Source organism: Cebus imitator, unplaced genomic scaffold (assembly GCF_001604975.1).
Source record: "Cebus imitator isolate Cc_AM_T3 unplaced genomic scaffold, Cebus_imitator-1.0 Scaffold137, whole genome shotgun sequence".
NCBI lineage: Eukaryota > Metazoa > Chordata > Mammalia > Primates > Cebidae > Cebus > Cebus imitator.
The window spans coordinates 2,074,400-2,091,673 of NW_016107452.1; the positions used below are offsets into that span (position 1 = coordinate 2,074,400).

General features: G+C 45.2%; 1 protein-coding gene across 1 annotated transcript in view; it reads left to right on the plus strand.

Annotated features, from left to right (window-relative positions):
* WWOX (WW domain containing oxidoreductase) overlaps window positions 1-16,732 on the plus strand; it is a 1,152,661-nt gene extending 1,135,929 nt beyond the window's left edge. Inside the window, exon 9 of the mRNA XM_017541879.2 lies at window positions 15,683-16,732. Coding sequence (XP_017397368.1) covers window positions 15,683-15,871 — 189 coding nt within the window. The 3' untranslated portion in view covers window positions 15,872-16,732. The remainder of the gene's footprint in view (window positions 1-15,682) is intronic.
* Window positions 16,733-17,274: the final 542 nt, after the last annotated feature.

Genomic DNA, 17,274 nt, shown 5'->3' on the forward strand with positions numbered 1-17,274 from the left:
TACACACACATTTTATATTACATATATGTGATGTACATTGTGTATTACACATGTGTAAATTATTTGTTATCACCTGTAGATTTCACAGTGAGAGACCAAGTTGAAAAATGATTAACATTCACAAGTGTATATTGTTGTTGCCTCTGTGTACCCCAAACTGGTTTGGGTTTATACCAGTTTGAAATGAAGGACCTTCAGCTTAGGAACATGTGCTCTTTGATTTGGAAGCTCCTGGAGCCCCCAGGATTATCTCTGTTCACTTAGATTTGTGATGTTGGACAAAAGCTGAAAATTTTGAGTCTATCCAGACCCAACTTCCATTATTACCTGAGAAATAATGGAAATCCCAAGATTTCCAATCCCATAAGCAGCCCTATCCTCTCTTCTCCAGATGCTGCGCATACCCAGTCTCCATTTCTTCTCATACCCTCTAGATCTCACCTTCTACGCTACCTCTAGCCCCCCGGGAATCCAGATCCTGTCTCCCTCAATGAGGGACTGTTTTGGGGGAGTCACATCACTTTTTATAACATGGTGATATCACTTGTTGTAGAAATGTGGTGTCTTCAAGCATACAGAGCTCAGAGGGAGCACAGTTCCTTGGTGAGCCAGGGAAATAATGAAGTCTGAGGTCAGGCAGATGGGGATCTTGCCTTGTGCAGGCTTTTGTGCTTGACCACATGATGCCAAATTACTTGTTTCAAAAACTGCTCAAGTGGCTGGGCACGGTGGCTCACGCCTGTAATCCCAGCACTTTTGGAGGCCGAGGCGCGTGGATCACGAGGTCAGGAGTTGAAGACGAGACTGGCCAACATGGTGAAATCCTGTCTCTACTAAAAAATACAAAAATTAGCTGGGCATGGTGGTTCAATACCTGTAATCCCAGCTACTTGGGAGGCTGAGGTAGAAGAATTACTTGAATGTGTTTCAGGGATTCTGTGTAACCTTGAGCATCTTTCAGCTCCTTGAACTTCAGTCTCCTCATCTCAAAAACGGGATTATGATCTACCTGCAGAGGTGTTGCTGTATTAAATGAGGCAATATTGCAAAGTTTCTAGAATGATATTTAGGACCCATTACTGACTCAATACACAGTAGAAACTGTAGTACCTTGGGCCAGAGGAGCCATCTGAGTGGAGTCAAGGTTTAGGTTATGGGGACCAAGTTGAAACATGCATAAAATTCACAAGCCTGTGCCATTCTGTCCTCCAGGGACCCTAAACTGGTTTGGGTTTATCCATTCCCACAGTGCCTGACCCGTCTCAATGGTTGTATGACCTTGAGGTCCAGATATGTTTTGTCATATCTCAGGATCTTCCTCAAAAATTCTCACAGCATTATGCCACAGGCCATCACCAAGGGGCTGCTAGAACGGAATCATAACAGCTTCTAAGAGCTGAGTGTGTACCTCTCTTCCCAAGTCTGCATTCCATTGAGAGCTTGAAACTGGTTATGGTGGAAACTGGCTGACAGTATGAATCAAACCCATCTGCCACACCACCCCACTCCAGTGAGTGAGTTCTTAAACATTTACCCGTACACCACTGTCACCAACCCTGCTTTTTACAGATGTGTCCTTTAGGCAAAGCACTTCTGAGAAAGTACATTTTACTTATCAAACCCTTTTTTTAGATTCCTCACTGCCACCAATGGGTGGTTGTGGTGATAATCGGGGCCTTTTGATCATTTTAAAAAGGCAGTTCTGTAATACCTGGGAAAACATACCGCTTGGTAATTTATTTATTTGTTCCCAATGGTTCCTATGGATTGTGGTGAAAACACGAAAACCCAGGACAAAGGGCAGGGCGCGTCACACCACGATGTTGGGAGGCGGGAGATGTGTGGACTCCACGGATCCTGTGTCCCGATGCTGGGCTCTCACTGTCCAGTGAGCAGGAAGTTGTGCTTCCCAGCCTCTAGGGAAGCAGAGGGGTTAAGGAGAACTGAAATCTGGAATAGTTATAAATCGGTCCTTAGGTGTATAACAGTTTAAATCAATTGATCATCTACCAAAATCTGGGGAACAAGAGCAGCTTTAGAAAATGCGCTGGGCATGGTGTTCATGCCTGTAATCCCAGCACTTTGAGAGGATGAGTTGGGTGATCTCAGATCAGGAATTCAAGACCAGCCTGGCCTACGTGGTAAAGTCCCACCTCTACTTAAAAACATACACACACATAAACAGAAACACATACACACACAAATAAGCTGGGCATGACAGCATGTGCCTATAATCCCAGCTACTCAGGAGGCTCAGGTAGGAGAATCGCTTCAACCCAGGAGGTGGAGGTTGCGGTGAGCCAAGATTGTGCCATTGCCCTCCAGCCTGCGTGACAGAGAGAGACTCTGTTTAAAAACAAAACAAAACAAAACAAAAAAAACAGAAAATAGTAAAATTAAAAACAAGTAAAAATAAATCCTCCCCCTTCCCCTCCCTTTTTGCTCCTTCAAGGGTGTGGAGGTAACCAACATATGGAATCACCCTGGAATTATTTTTCCATGGCAGTTGAAGCCCTGGCCTCCACTGCAGTTTTAACATCACACCCAAGAGTCTGAGGTGCCCCTTGGTGAAGCAAACTAACTAGAGGTATTGTTCCTACCACTGGATAAGTGACAGATGTCATTGTGAGGGCCCGACTTCTGTGGCTCGGGATGCTCAGTAGCAGTGGGTTCAAGGGCGCAGAGGACACAGGTTCCAATTTCCCCAGCCCTACTTGGTAACTGTGTGACCTTGGGCAGATGGCTTAACTTCTCTGGAGTTTAGGTTCCGTGTCAGTTAGATGGAAATATTACAGTGCCACCAATATTGTAAATAGTACCCGTCAAATACTTAATGTGAACCCGGAACTCTCCAAAACTGTTGGCTACTTTTTGTTGTTGAAAGGTCACTCTGATGATAGCTCAAAATCGTGACCTGAAGGCACGCTATGTGCCCGCTTTGCTTGTGCCGTGGACGTGTTCCTGTTTATCATAGGGCAGTTGTTGAGAGCGGGTGTCTAGAGCCGTGTGTTTTGGTTCAGCTCCTAACTCTGTCACTTGCTCTTTGACCTAGGCAAAAAAACTTTGCCTCCTAGGGCTACAGCCTGGACTTGTTATTATTTTATTACTTTATTTTTTTTGAGATGGAGTCTCACTGTGTTACACAAGCTGGAGTGCAGTATCATCATCTCAGCTCACTGCAACCTCAGCCTCCTGGCTTCAAGTGATCCTCCTGCCCCAGCCTCCCAAGTACCTGGGACTACAGACATGCATGAGCATGCCTAGCTTATTTTTGTATTTGTAGTAGAGATAGGGTTTCACCATGTTGGCCAAGCTGGTCTCAAATTCCTGACCTCAAGTGATCCACTTGGCTTGGCCTCCCAAAGTGCTGGGATTATAGGTGTAAGCCGCCATGCCCGGCCTTCCCTGTCTTTAATTGGGGATAATGTGTGCAAAATTCCTCCTAAAGGATCTGTCATGCATAGGGTGAGCCCTCACAGAAAGCATTAAAGATACAAATCTCGTCACAGGAGGCACGCAGGTGGCACAGAATTGACTGGCACAAAACTCAGTCAATGAGAATTGTGTTATGAAGTTATTGACTTGCTTGAACCTCAATTTTCCTATTAATACAATGACACTGTAGTAACTTCATAGGGCTCTTGAAAGAGTTAAGCTAAAATGCTCCACCTAGAACGTGCCACAGCAGGTATCTTGGCAACTGTATGGGATTCATACATGAAGAGGACTGCCTTGTGAAGTCATTTGATTAGGGATCCGGAGGGTGTGCTGGCAGAGGACAGACTGTCAGCGCCTTAAAATTTGAAGGCCAGTTAGAAAACTGTCTTGTGTTCCTCGCTGACACCTCAGTGGGTAGCAAGGTGCATTTGTGTGCGTTCCCTTTGCCAGGCATTTCTGAAAGGACGAATGAATCGTAACAGGTGTGGCAGCCAGAGGGTGGGGACCAGGAGAAGAGTAAGATGTTCCTTGGTGTACTCCATGGTCATGAGTTCATCATTTGTCTAAACTTTGAGGGCAGAGAGTTCCATGTGCAGTTGGCTTGTCATGAGACTTCCCCAGTGGGTGTTGCTAGATGACCCACAAATGCCAAGCCCCCTAACCTGAGCCCGGCCAGCCTTCAGGACCTCCTTGGCACGAAGAGCAATTTGCAAAAGAGAACACTGCAGGGGAGGTAACTTAGACCTCTTCTGGTCTGTACTGTCCAAAATCACGTGACTCTGCCGAGGCTTGGCGGGAAGCCAGGGATTCAGGCCGTAGAAATGGAGCTCAGCAAGGAGGAGAAAGGTCCCTGATGGTCTGTGGACAGGGCTTGGCCACCAGAGGGATCACATGACCCAGACAGGAAATAGGTATCCCCTTCTCAGATCTCAGGCCAGATTTTCAAACGTATGCATGATTCTGGGTGCTACAAAGTGTTTCGGGTGTGGAGCCAGAGAGAATATAAGACATAAAGCTGAATATGGGTTTTGAATGAAGATCTCAGTTGGAATCTGAGTTCCAATCACTGCCCCTGGGCTTGGCCATGAGTTACTTCCCTCCTTTAGCCTCTGTCTCACGCCTGCTACCTTAACACCTGCCTGGTAGGGAGTGAGGCTATTGTAGGAATCAGAAGGAATGATGGGTCCTTGGCACCTAGGAGACCCTCCCTCGGTAACCAGCAGCCCTCACCCCTGCCATGGTTGTTGCTGCCTCACACTTTCTGGACCAAGTCATGAAAAGCTCAGGATGGTTTGGAACGGAGATCTAGAAATGGTGAAAGGGCTGCCTAGGGCCTCTGTGATGGTATTGTACCTGGACTCTGTGATCTGGCTAATGGAGAGGTGTCAGGTGATGAGTCTCTATATGGCAGGCTCACTAAAGTAGAGATGAAGCTCTACTTTGATCTATATGCTTCCTTCTTTCAACTTGTGATCAGAGTTGTAGCTGCTTTTGAACTAGTATCTGTTGTGTACCCAGGAAATGGCCAAATGTTATCACTCCTCCTTTTAAGAACCACATGAAGGATGTATTATTATGTCTACTTTTCAGATGAGACGGAGGCTCAGTGGCTTGTCACAGATGTGAAAGACAGGATTCCAGTTTAAGGATTTCTGGCTTCAGCACAGGGGATTTTTCTACCATCCCATATTGCCACCCCATCTGCAAAAATACCTGGATCTTTCTTCCTCCTGCTGCTTCTTAGTTCCCTCCAGGACTAAAGAGAAGACACTGATTCTCACTCAATAGAGGTTAGAAAGGGCCTCTCCCTTCCCTAGCTGAACAGAGAGGGTTTCTTTTTTTCTTTTTTTAATGGGAAACTTACAGGGAGTAAGATCTGTTTCTTCACTTGCTTTGCAAGAGAGTTGGATTTGTACACGATGCCTGAGCTGGCTCAGTTTTCTAAAGACCTAACTTTGCAGCATTCTTCAAGGGCTCCAGAGAGTCCCTTGTGCCATCAAATTAAGTTTGGAAACTTCAATAAAAAAGTCCCGAAGGAAACTGTCAATTAATGCATTTACACTGAAGCATCATACTTGGGAAAAACATCTTCAAACACAAATGCTGTTTTCCAACCATTAAAAAGTTTATGCGCTGCTTGGTTTCCATGGATACCTGAGGTAATAGCCTCCTTTCTCTCATTGAAGAGGGAATGTTGCTCAGTTTTTTTTGTTTTTTTTTTTTTTTTCCACTTTTGTCTTTTGGACTTTTTTTCTCCATTTCTATTTGTGAAAACAAAAGACAACTAAATTGAAACCTGGCAATGTAATTTGTCAGAGGAAGGCAGCCTGATTTATAAGCTCAGGTGATTTCATTTTTGCTCACCTGTTTATTTCATGACACTTGCAGGAAAGAGAATTTTCATTTGATCAGATCATTTCCATGGTCCATCAAACACACAGATTAAAAAGGGATATGTTACCAGTCTTTGAAAAGTCTTAATTGTGTGTAGAGCAGAACTTGGCAAACTGTGGCCTGTCAGCCAAATGTGGCTTCCTGCCTGTGTTTTATAAATAAAGTTTTATTGGGGAGCAGACACGTTCACTTGTGTAGACATTGTCTATGGCTGCTTTCACAGTAGCAGAGTTGAGTGATCGTGTCAGATATATGGGCCACAGAGCCTAAATTATCTACTATCAGGCCCTTTGCAGAAGCAGTTTACCAATCAGCTATATACAGGAAAGAATGAGGGCTTTGGTGGCATTTAGTAATTTTGTCATTTTCGTCACTGGTCTTGACCTGACTGTATTGTTGACCTCTGTGTTGTTAAGATGGGAAGGACGGGACCCTCAATAGTGTTTTGTGATGTGAGGCACACGGTAACAACATATAGGAATTATGTTCCATCGAGATTCTTTTGCTAGAAGGATCCCAGGAACGCTACCTTGTGATTCTAGTTGTTTTTAGGAAACCCAAAGGAAGTTTGTAGAAGCCAAGTAGTGCAGCTGTTGTTTCCACGCCGGTGTACATTGTGTGTCTTTCCCGGGAGAAGGTCAGAGCTGGAGTGGGGCCCTCCATTGAGGCACGACAAGGCAAACAAAAGAAGCTACAACAGTCTAGGAAGAAATCTTTAATTTCTATTCGGCTTTAAAGAGTTGGAGAGAATTTCCCACCCCCCCCCCCACCCCTTAACAAACGAGTTCAAGTACATGCCTTCATATTATAAAAGTACCTGAAATGGCCTAGAATAGTAGCATGCATAGCTTGTTAGTATTTACATATATTTACATAGGGAAACAAGAGAAAGATCTACAGTTATTTACAGTCTACATAGGGGAAGAGAAAGGCAGCCTAATTGTATTTCCTAAAATACAGTAGATGAGTAGTCAGCACATGCATATTTAGATAATATTTGCATGATAGAATGCAACCTTTAAAAAAGACATACCTTTGTAACTTTCTATGCTAAGGTGTTGCATAATCAAGGTTAATTTTTTTGTTTGGTTTCTAGTCTATTTGCATCAAGTGCTTTAAAATGCTCACTAACACCGAGGCAGAATTATTTACCCAGGCAATTAAAGCAACAGCACACACGATCATTTCCTACTAACTAGCAACACACTGCTGGTGAATGAAATATCTATTGTTTCTCATTACCCATCGACCACTGTGAAGAGATCTCTCTGTGTAAAGGCAGTGCCTAAGCTATCACCATTAATTATGGAAGTAATATAAATGAGATGCTCTCCACAGTATGTTCTAAATGAAATATTAACAAGGCCAGAGTCTTTGAGCCTGAGAAATGGTCTGTTCCCGTGAGCTCTCTATGGAGATGCACACACCTAATGCAGACATACATGCCTGATTTGAAATAGTGGGTCTGGACATCGGGGGCCTGCCTGTGAGATCTGAATTATTGCAAAGTACATCCTTTTAATTTGTTTCTGGAAGACAGAGTTAAGAGTTAATTCCTTACCATGCTGTGGCCCCAGAAGAGACCCTGTGTTTTTTTGTTTGTTTGTTTTTTTCCTCCTTCTTCAGTGCCTTTCAGGATGGTGTTGTGGAAAACATATGGGGTGTAAGTGTAAATGAACTGTCGACCTTAAAATCTAAACAAACAGTTTGTGGTGTGTCGTGAAATCCTGCCTGCTCACAAAATAGCCACTTGGTTTTCTAAAAGACGTAATTTGGCAGGCAGACTGGGTAGAGCCATTCTGTTCAGAAGAAGGGAAGGGGAAAGCTGCTGGTTTCACCTGTACTATGAAGATATACTTTGTAGTATTATATTAGAACTGAGCTCATTAATTCTGCCTGGCAAAAATTTCAAAGGTTTATTTAAGTGTCCATGGCTAATACAGATACATACATTTATATACAGTACACGAGCTAGCTGTAACCATAACAGAGGTTAAAGAAGTAGAGTCAAAATGTAAAATGTTTCAAATAAACACACACTAAATCTCTTCTTTTATCTCTTACAATCAGCAGTCCTTCAGCACAGGCATCAAGGTGGCTCAGTTGGAAAATGTCAGTGACATGCCATCAGGTGTGTTCCATGTAGAAGGATGACTCTATCAGTTGGATGTTTATTTTGGTGGCAGATTTCTATGGCACTTCTGCTTGGCTATTTCAAAGTAACCATGGCAGAATGGATACCCTAATGTGATTTTTTAAACCCCCATTCAAAAAGCAACTGTAGTTTGAGCAATGTCGTATTCCAGGCAGTATCAGAGGGAATAGAAGGCCCAGGGAATTCTTCCATGCATGTAGACATGGTCAACAATACCTTCTGTTAGTAGTAATGAGACAGCCTCTCAGGTCTAGTCAGTTCTAGAACACCTTGCGCAAGCACAAATGAAAGACGGAACCAGGGTGCATGCAATCACCCACGTGGATTGCCCTTAAGCCATTTCTGTTTCCTTCCTTCATTAGGAGTACCCTCACCCCAGCCCCAGCAAAGCATGTCTAGGGTCTCACAATAACAGCAGGTCTCAGAAAGATAAGAGAATTCTGCATGTTACAACTCATATCTTTTAAGACTAGACATAAATCTGTCACAGATCCTTTGGAACACTAATGGCAAGAATTCTGGAACACAAAGGCGGCATGAAAAGGGCTCAGAACAGTCTGTCAACTTGGAACCACAGGCCCTGACAGCCTACCAAGGTCACCCTGCCCTTCAATCCTGCTGCTAGTCCAAGCTAACATCCTTCCATGCCTTGGCCTTCCCAGAGCAAACATGGCTTTGGATGCCTTTGGATGGTTGGGACTGGCTGCCTATTTTTCTTCAGAATTTCAGTTTTAGGAAAGAATTCTTTCCAGCTTTCCATCCTGAACCTGCTGGTCTCCAGGATCCTTCCTTAATATTTCTCAGAGGAGTAAGAGCTCCATTCCTGTTGACTTTTCAGCTCATTCTACCCTTGTCTTCAAGTGAACCTCTTAAAACTCCTTAGTGATCTTACTAGAAATTCACATATTTTGTCAGGGAGAATGCCATGGCCTTTGTATGATGCTTTCCTTTAGCCTGACATCATATTCGGGGACGTCCTCTTGGGGATGCCTGAACCGCAAACAGGAACGGGCCTGGAACTGCACATAGGTTATCCATGAATAGAAGCCGAAGCCTGTGGAACACATGGCTGTCCTTTGAAAGCTGCGTGACATTCTCCCCATCCCCACACGCATTGCTCTCAAGGTCGTGGCCTGTGCGTGAACCAATTGCATTTATGACGATGGACTGGCACATCACTTTCTCTCAGAGCAGCTGCCTTCAAGCCCCCTCATAGACACTGTCCCCAGAGTCACCTAGGGAGTGATACTCTTCCCCTGTCATAGGAGAGGCAATTGAATAGGAGCCTAAAGTTTTTCTACCCTTGTGAACCTGTTTCTAGCAAAGAAACGGTTTTCCTTGTGGCAAAAGATCAATATCCAGACACAGTGTCCACGGCCGTCTTGCTAGAGCAGGCGTGTTCTCTTCTGGAGGGCTACGAGTCGGCATGTGATGTACGTGGATTCTCCAGAACACTTTCTCACAGGCTTAAAGTCTAAAAACAAATATTGGCTTTCCTATCATCTTCTCTTTTTCTGTTGAGAAAATTGAGCGCATGTCTCTAATATAGTAAATGTTAAGAACAGCCTGTGAATTAGCAAAACTCTCAAGGGCTTAGGACGAAAGTTGCATTTCAATACCTTCAGGAAGAATTAGCATATCTCTAAGCCTGGATGGTTCAAGGCCTTTGTGGGAGTCAGTTTGTAGGAACTGGTAGGGATGGTTTTGTGAGGAAGCATTGGGGGAGGGGAGTAAGCGGGATGGATCAGTATTTTCTCTGCAAACCCAATGAAGCACCTCAGAGCCTGCAGGTGCGTGCGTGGGAACTGACAAGGTGAGGATTGTGTCGATTTCACTTGTTTGGGATGTCCATGCTTTGGAAAAAAAATCTATCCAAGAGTAGTTTCCTTAGTTGGGCACATCTGGGGATGGCCTGTTGAATCTGATGACCTTTTTCTTAAGGGTCACTTGCTTCTGGATCGCCCAGGGTGGTGCTCAGGCCTCATTTTTGTTCATCCAAATGGGTATCATTTCAATGTAGCTCCCTAACTAAATGAGCAATGAAAAAAAAATGTCCTTTTAACATTTCTCAAACAAAAACCTGCCACCCCCCATGTTTCATTTTAGGATGGGTCGGGGTGTCACTTTGTGGCCAGACATGGCCTGACTGAGAGGAGGCAGAGCAAGCAGAGAGGTGTAGGCAGCTGGAGCCCCGTGGGAGACGTAGATGAGGACATGGGCCATGTACAAATATTTGTGTCATCGATCTGGGGAGCAGGTTTCATGTACCAGCTGATGAGGAGTCTACATGATGATCTGTGTGGCTTTGGACCCATTGCCTTTGATCTCTGATCCCAAGTAGGCTTCTCTATAAAGGATAGTAATTGTCCTTGGCTCATGGGCCTGTGTGAGCATTAGACGGCAGTGCTTCCAAAGCTCTCCGCACACAGCCTGGCGAATAGTAACGTCTCCATAAATGCCAGTGACTGGCATCATGGTTGCCACTTGAATAGTCCTCGTTGGCCGTAACTCTGAAAAAGCTGGGCAGTGTGCAGGGGTGAAGCCTTTGCAGTAGATAGCTCTGTCCTCTTCGGCTGCCTCCCATCGCTCTGGTGGAAGTTGGCGTGTTGATTGATTGGCACTTACTCCAGATTGAGTTGTGGAATTTAATTATAGAAGTATCACGGTGGAAGAGGGTGACTTACTGGCATGGTCACCTCGCCAGGGAGGCCCACGAGTCTCATTCCCGTACAGGCTGCGTTACTTACTTCATGAACAAATGGAACGCGTGGCAAATGTGTCCCCTAAAAGATCACTCGTGGACTGTGTGCAGGGGAACACATGGCCTTTTGGAGCAGTCTGCTTTCGTTTGTTCCCAATCAGAGATTGAAGCCGTCATTGTCTGTGAGGAATGGCGGCGTCCCCGGCCCCAAGGTAGCTGGAGCTGACCTCTGTAACACCGCGTGGCACAGTTCTGGTAGAGTGGTTATAGACTCTCCTGGGGAGTGTTACTGGGAGACAGGGGAAGACAGAGAGGGTGTGGTGACTGCCATCCATTAGTCCTGTGACACGAGGCCTCACCCCCTCCTCTCCACCAGAGTTCTCTGATGAATGACTGCACTCCTAGTGGCGTATGCACAGAGCCACTGGATAAGGTGGCTGGCTTTGCATGTGGGAAGTGCTTGCTTTGCCCCACAGACACCAGATGAGTCACAATGGAAGTAGCGAGGGTTTCAAGAGGTATGTGTCTTTCCTTTTAGCCAAAGCTGCTCCCTTCAGTCCTGGGAATTCAGTTGTGCAAACACTGCTCACCTTCAAAAGAGCTGTTCTCCTTCCCTGCCCTTGGTGTTCCAAGCCTAATCTAACTTCCAAGGTGTGTTCCTTTCCTAACTCTACTTTTTGCATAAGTGGATTAATTCCGCATTTGCTGTGCAATGTCCCTGTAAGAAAGCAATCTCAGAGCATCTCCTATTCTCTCGCAGTCATTGAATAGAGAGAGATGCCATGATATTTTGTATACATCGCATAGTTAAGCGTACTTTAAGACAGGAATCTAGTCTTTTAAATAAGCATGCATTTTAAAATAGAAAAACCCCAAAACAAAACATTATGTAACATGTGTCCCTGTTAGAACGTATTATTTTAGAGTACTAACCAACGCATTAAGAGTATCAATATGTCGGTGTGTTTTTTTTTTTTTTTTTTTCTTTTCCATATATTGTTGATCAGAAACCTTGGTACCCTTTCCTTTAAAGGAGTCAATATTCATTTGTATTCCATGCGGACAACTATAAACTGATGGCTAGCAGTTATCAAATGAGTGTTGATGAAAAGCAGGTACTTAACATTTTCATCCCAACACAGTTGTGGAAGGATGGATAATTTAGATCTGAGGGCCTCAACTATAAATAAATAGCAACTGCTTTCTAAATCCCACCTTTCTGTAGTTGAAGATTGTGTTGCAAATCTGACAAATGATGTTGGAAAGAGAATGATGAACGCTTATTACCAAGATACTCTTAACTTAATCCCCAACAAGAGTCCTGGGTAATTTTACATACGCTATCAAGATTGATTGCACAGTTCTCCTCTGGCAGCTCACAAATGTTTGACTAGATCGGAAATGGCATTCGGGCATGATTAAACATTCTACTGGGCTTCCCAGAAATTCTCAGTCCTGTGTCCCCAACACCCTAATTCACTGCTGCAGGAGAGAGATGCCTCCCTGCATGCCCATGATTAGTAACTGCATACAACCTACAGACTTCTGATAAGGGGTTCTCCAAAAAAAATGATTTAGGGGATCCCTTAGCTCCAGCCAGTGTTTGTCAAGGTATTATTTTATCACAGTGGATCAGTAGGCAGTGGTGACGGCTGGCAAGGCATTGCTTCAGATACTTTATAATGGAGTTGTTAACATTATTTCCTTTAGATGGCTCTTTCATCTTTTCTGAATTATGAACTGATGCCCCAAAAAGTGGCATGAAAGTCATCTGATGGTGATTAAAGTGCTCTTTAAAAACGCTTTCTCTCGTATCGGCAGTACCAGCTTGTTGAGTATTGAGATTTCACTGATGTGGCTCAGTTTTGTTCTGATATGCAGACCGAGAAGCTGATGAGCCAAATATGAGAACTTGTTATTAAAGTGTTGTCACATCTGATCATCTAAAGGTGTCACTTAGAGGTTGCCATTGGTACAGTTGTAAAGAGAATTATCCAAGAAACCAAAGCGGTGGTGGGTATGGGACCAATGAGATATTGTTCCTGCTTGATTGTCTAGCAAGGGAGGAAAGTGGAGTGAGTACCCATGAGCACCAAGCGTGAATCTGAGAAGGAGAATTCGCCAAAGGTGCATGATTGATTTTTGGAGTCGAGAAGGTGGTCTTTGTTTTCGAGTGTCCCTGCTGTATACTGTGTTCTTCTACAAAGCCAGAGCCACTTGTGAAGTAATTTAGAGAGTAGATCACCCGAAGCCTAGTGGCAAAGGAATCAAAGGCCACGCCTGAAAAAAGTTGGGCTTTTCTCAAAGGTGTGGCTCTCAGCATTGTAGCTGAACATAGGTTTGCATGAAATCTGGCCAATTGTAGTTGCTTTCAGCGTCCATGGAAGGACAGTGCAGCCCCCCAGTTCCCGCATTGACTGCATTAGGAATCCATGAGACTGAAGAATTTCTTTGCTAAATACTGTTCCAATGATGCAAGAGTACTCCCTAGCATCATTTCAGAAGGTGATAATGGCAAAATATTCTTTCAGGTTAGGAAGAATTCTGCTTTTGGCTTTCCCTAGTGGATTCCTTTGGTCTTAGGATTATCAGAACACTGAAAGGCCACTGTGTCATGACGTTTCAATACTGAATAGTATAATCATTGCAGCATGGGTGTGGGGGGTGCTGGACTGAAATTAGTGGGCTGGATTCTCTCAGCACGCGGGAGTTCATGGCAAGTCACTTGGCCACTCTGGTGGTTTTGGCAGCGTAAAATGGAAATCTGTGACAGATAGCTGGATGTTCATGCAAAGCACTATCTCCACCTGAACTCAGCTAAGAATTCAGGCCAAGATGATATTTGGCTTGAATGAGCTGGATGAGCATCTCCATGCTCCAGTGTTTCTTTTTTTGTTTTTGAGACGGAGTTTCGCTCTTGTTGCCCAGGGTGGAGTGCAATGGCGCGATCTCGGCTCACCGCAACCTCCGCCTCCTGGGTTCAGACAATTCTCCTGCCTCAGCCTCCTGAGTAGCTGGGATTACAGGCACGCGCCACCATGCCCAGCTCATTTTTTGTATTTTTAGTAGAGACGGGGTTTCGCCATGTTGACCAGGATGGTCTCGATCTCTTGACCTCGTGATCCACCCGCCTCGGCCTCCCAAAGTGCTGGGATTACAGGCGTGAGCCACCGCGCCCGGCCAACTCCCGTGTTTCTTTAGAGGCACGTCTGCTTCCCTTTTCCCCACAAGGGATGCAGAAGAGTCAGATTGACCACTTGAAGTTGTTTAGATACATGTGCCAGGTGCTAAGCTGAGGGTTATGAGGAATCATAATTCAGTGAAAGGAGAGTTGGATGACACGAACTCTGTTCCATTGGACTTGACTCACACAAATCAAAGGAAAAGAAATAGCTGAATCTAGGATAATATCTGGCTATTTGGAGTGAGCATGGTTACGGTAGGAGATTGGGGACGTAACCAGTTACTATTTAATTAAGTTCAAGGCATATCAGTTATTCCAATTCAGGACTCCGGGGACTTCCCTAATATCACCAAGCAGCCACTTATTTTCAAAATCCAAGTGCTCATCTCACTCACTGTCCACACCCCTGCCAGAGTCATGTCACTTGACAGGATTTGACCATTCCATTTTCAGACCAATCCAGATGTAACTACAGACCCTAACACTGAAGAAACCAAAACCAAGCAACCACAAACCCAAGTCTGCCTGATCCACCTTTCTTCAGATCGTCAACACCTTCCACGGGCCCCTGGTTCTCAGAATGGCCCAGGGTCCCTAGAATACAACTGTAGTGATGCCAAACCATTTGAGGGAAAGTCCTCCCCTAAGCACGCTGCATGCTCAGAATTAAAACCTTGCAGAGGTTAAAAAAAAAGTGATAAACTTTGGGTGAGGTGGGAAAGCCATTTCCCCCACAATCAAAGTTCCTTACCGTTTTTCCTAGTGGGAGCTGCCTTATCTTCCGTTACCTTGTCTGGTCCTCTTTTGCAAACCTCCTCCCTCTGAGCTGAAAATTAGTGGATGCAGCTAGGGCTGTGAAACACATAAATAATCATAAGATGCCAGATAAACTGTATTGGTTTTAAATTAGAGACGTGCTCACCATGTCTCCCTCTGAACAGCAGCCTATTATTATTTTTAATTATGGCTTGCAAAGCAAAGTGATTTCTTGCCCTCTTTACAGCATCCCTGACTGTCTTTTGTCAGTCCGGATGATGTGATGCACCATCAGCTCACACATCCCTAGCCACAGCCCCTACAGTTACTCAAAAGGTGAATCGAAAGTGATCGATTGCACTGTTCGCAACTTACGTCTTGAAGTGGGCGGGGAGCAAAGGGACCCGCTTAGCCACGGTCCCATTGGAGATCTGGGACAAATATGACATTTAGAAAAATGTTTTCATAGGTTCTGGATGAATTAAGAGATGTGCTAGGTAGTCATGTATGGTGGGGAGTATGTGTGCATTACCTGTTTTAACACAGCCTTGCCAACCCTGCCCCTAGCAGCACTGTGGGCAGAGCATAAAGGGATGAGCTGGCACCAGCTCCAGTTGGGTTTTCTACCTGATGGGCCATAATTACGAGTGGTGGGTTTGTCAGACAGAAGGTTCTACAAACAATTTGGTATCGAGTGACATTATACATTGAGACGCCGAGGGGTTGAATGAATGTGCTCTTGCACATTCAGAAGGATACCATCTTTCTTCCTGTGCGGAAGAGGCGCCTGCCACGACGTACTGATGCGTGGATTTGTTTTCCAAGCCTGTTTGTATACGAGGTGTCAAAAGTCACACCAGCTTTCCAAGCAGAGTTTAGGAGCTCGTTTTTCCAGGATAGTCACGTTATACTTTTCACAGTCATGTGCTTTCAGCCCAGTAGCCTTTGCTATGCCAAGATCCAGCTGACACTGAAGCAAGTGGGGGAGATTTGCTGATGCCATCCCATGACTCCTCCTCTTAAAACATGTTTGTCTTTCTTCTTTGATTCCCAGCAACAGGGAGCTGCCACCACCGTCTACTGTGCTGCCGCCCCCGAGCTGGAGGGTCTCGGAGGTATGTATTTCAACAACTGCTGTCGCTGCCTGCCCTCGCCAGAAGCTCAGAGCGAAGAGACGGCCCGGGCCCTGTGGGCGCTCAGTGAGAGGCTGATCCAGGAACGCCTTGGCAGCCAGTCCGGCTAAACGGAGCTCCGAGACCATGGGCGCACATACCCGCTCTGTGTGTGCGCCCACACCACAGCCGAGGCTGGACCCCTTCCAACCGTATGATCCAAGGGGCTTCCGTGTCCCTCTAACACAGATCCGCAAGAGGAAAGGAAATCAGAGCAGTCTCAACAGCGTGAAGAATGTTAAGTACGAATGGGAAGCAGGGAATTGTAGGGGTAAAGGTGCTTTTCTGCGGCTGGGCTAGGCATAGGTTTCTTTGCGTTCTGGTGGTGGCTTGTTCGGAAGTAACAACCGGGGTGGTGGGTGGGTTCTGGTTCTTTAGATCCCTGGAGAAGCACAAGCACTTGTCTCTTACTATTAGAGAGTATCCAGGGGTCCCCTTGACTCACCCAGTTTTCAGCACGGTCACCACTGCAGGCAGAGGCGGGCTGACTCCTACTTAGTGAAGAAGAAGCAAGTGTCCACCACTCCTTTCTGCATCGATCCAGCAGATAATTGTTCCTTTCATCCTGACCATGCCTGAGCCAGCTTGGCAACTGCTCTCAGACACTTGTCCCAGCTGGGCAGGATGGCGGTGACTCCGAGATGGAGTGGCAGAGCTCCTCGGGGGCAAAGTATGTGTCATAGAGTCCTTTGCCAGTGCTACGCAAAAAATTCTTTAAAGTCTCTATCAATCAAATTTTTCAAATCATTCCTTAGATACCTTGACAAGCAGGGAGGTGTGTGTTCTCAAGAACACACAGGATGTTTTGGAGAGCGAGGAATATGTTGATTCCTTCCATCAGTCACAGTCTGTTGTCTTGCCTTGGCTTTCTGCTTAAACCTCTACCTGTGCATCCCAACCTAGGCTTAATAAAAGAACATGCTTGAAGATGATCACCTGCAGTTTGTACTGTGTTTTTAAATGTTTCAGTTTTTGTTAAAAAAGAAATCTAGAGGAAAAATAAAGCACTTCCCGTAGACGCCAGGAAAACATGATCCTTGTCTCTTCTCTGAGTTTGTGTTTCGCTTTTGTGCTTTGTGGCTGTCCGTGGGCCAGGCTGTCTCACGCAATTAGCATGCCAGCATCATATTTTCTGTGAAAGAAAGAAAAAAGAAAATTGGCTATTGTTTAATTCCACCTTAAGAGGTTTTGTCATTACTTACAGTGAGTGATTTTAGTCCTCAGTGCTTAGCTCCCCTGTAGTTACCAAGTACTTAGTGAGCAGAGAGTATCTCTGCGTTTGAGAATGGAAGACATGCAGAGGTTCTTCTCTGCATATCCCTTCTCATGGACACCATGGTTGCCAGCCCACTCCAGCAAGCATGTGAGAAAGTCCGCTCTGCAAAGACGGAGCGAACGCTTCTGCGGAAACAACAGGAAGGTCTGGAGGATGGGTATCATTGTTCCTCCTCCTGATAACAGCAGCCTCAGGCCA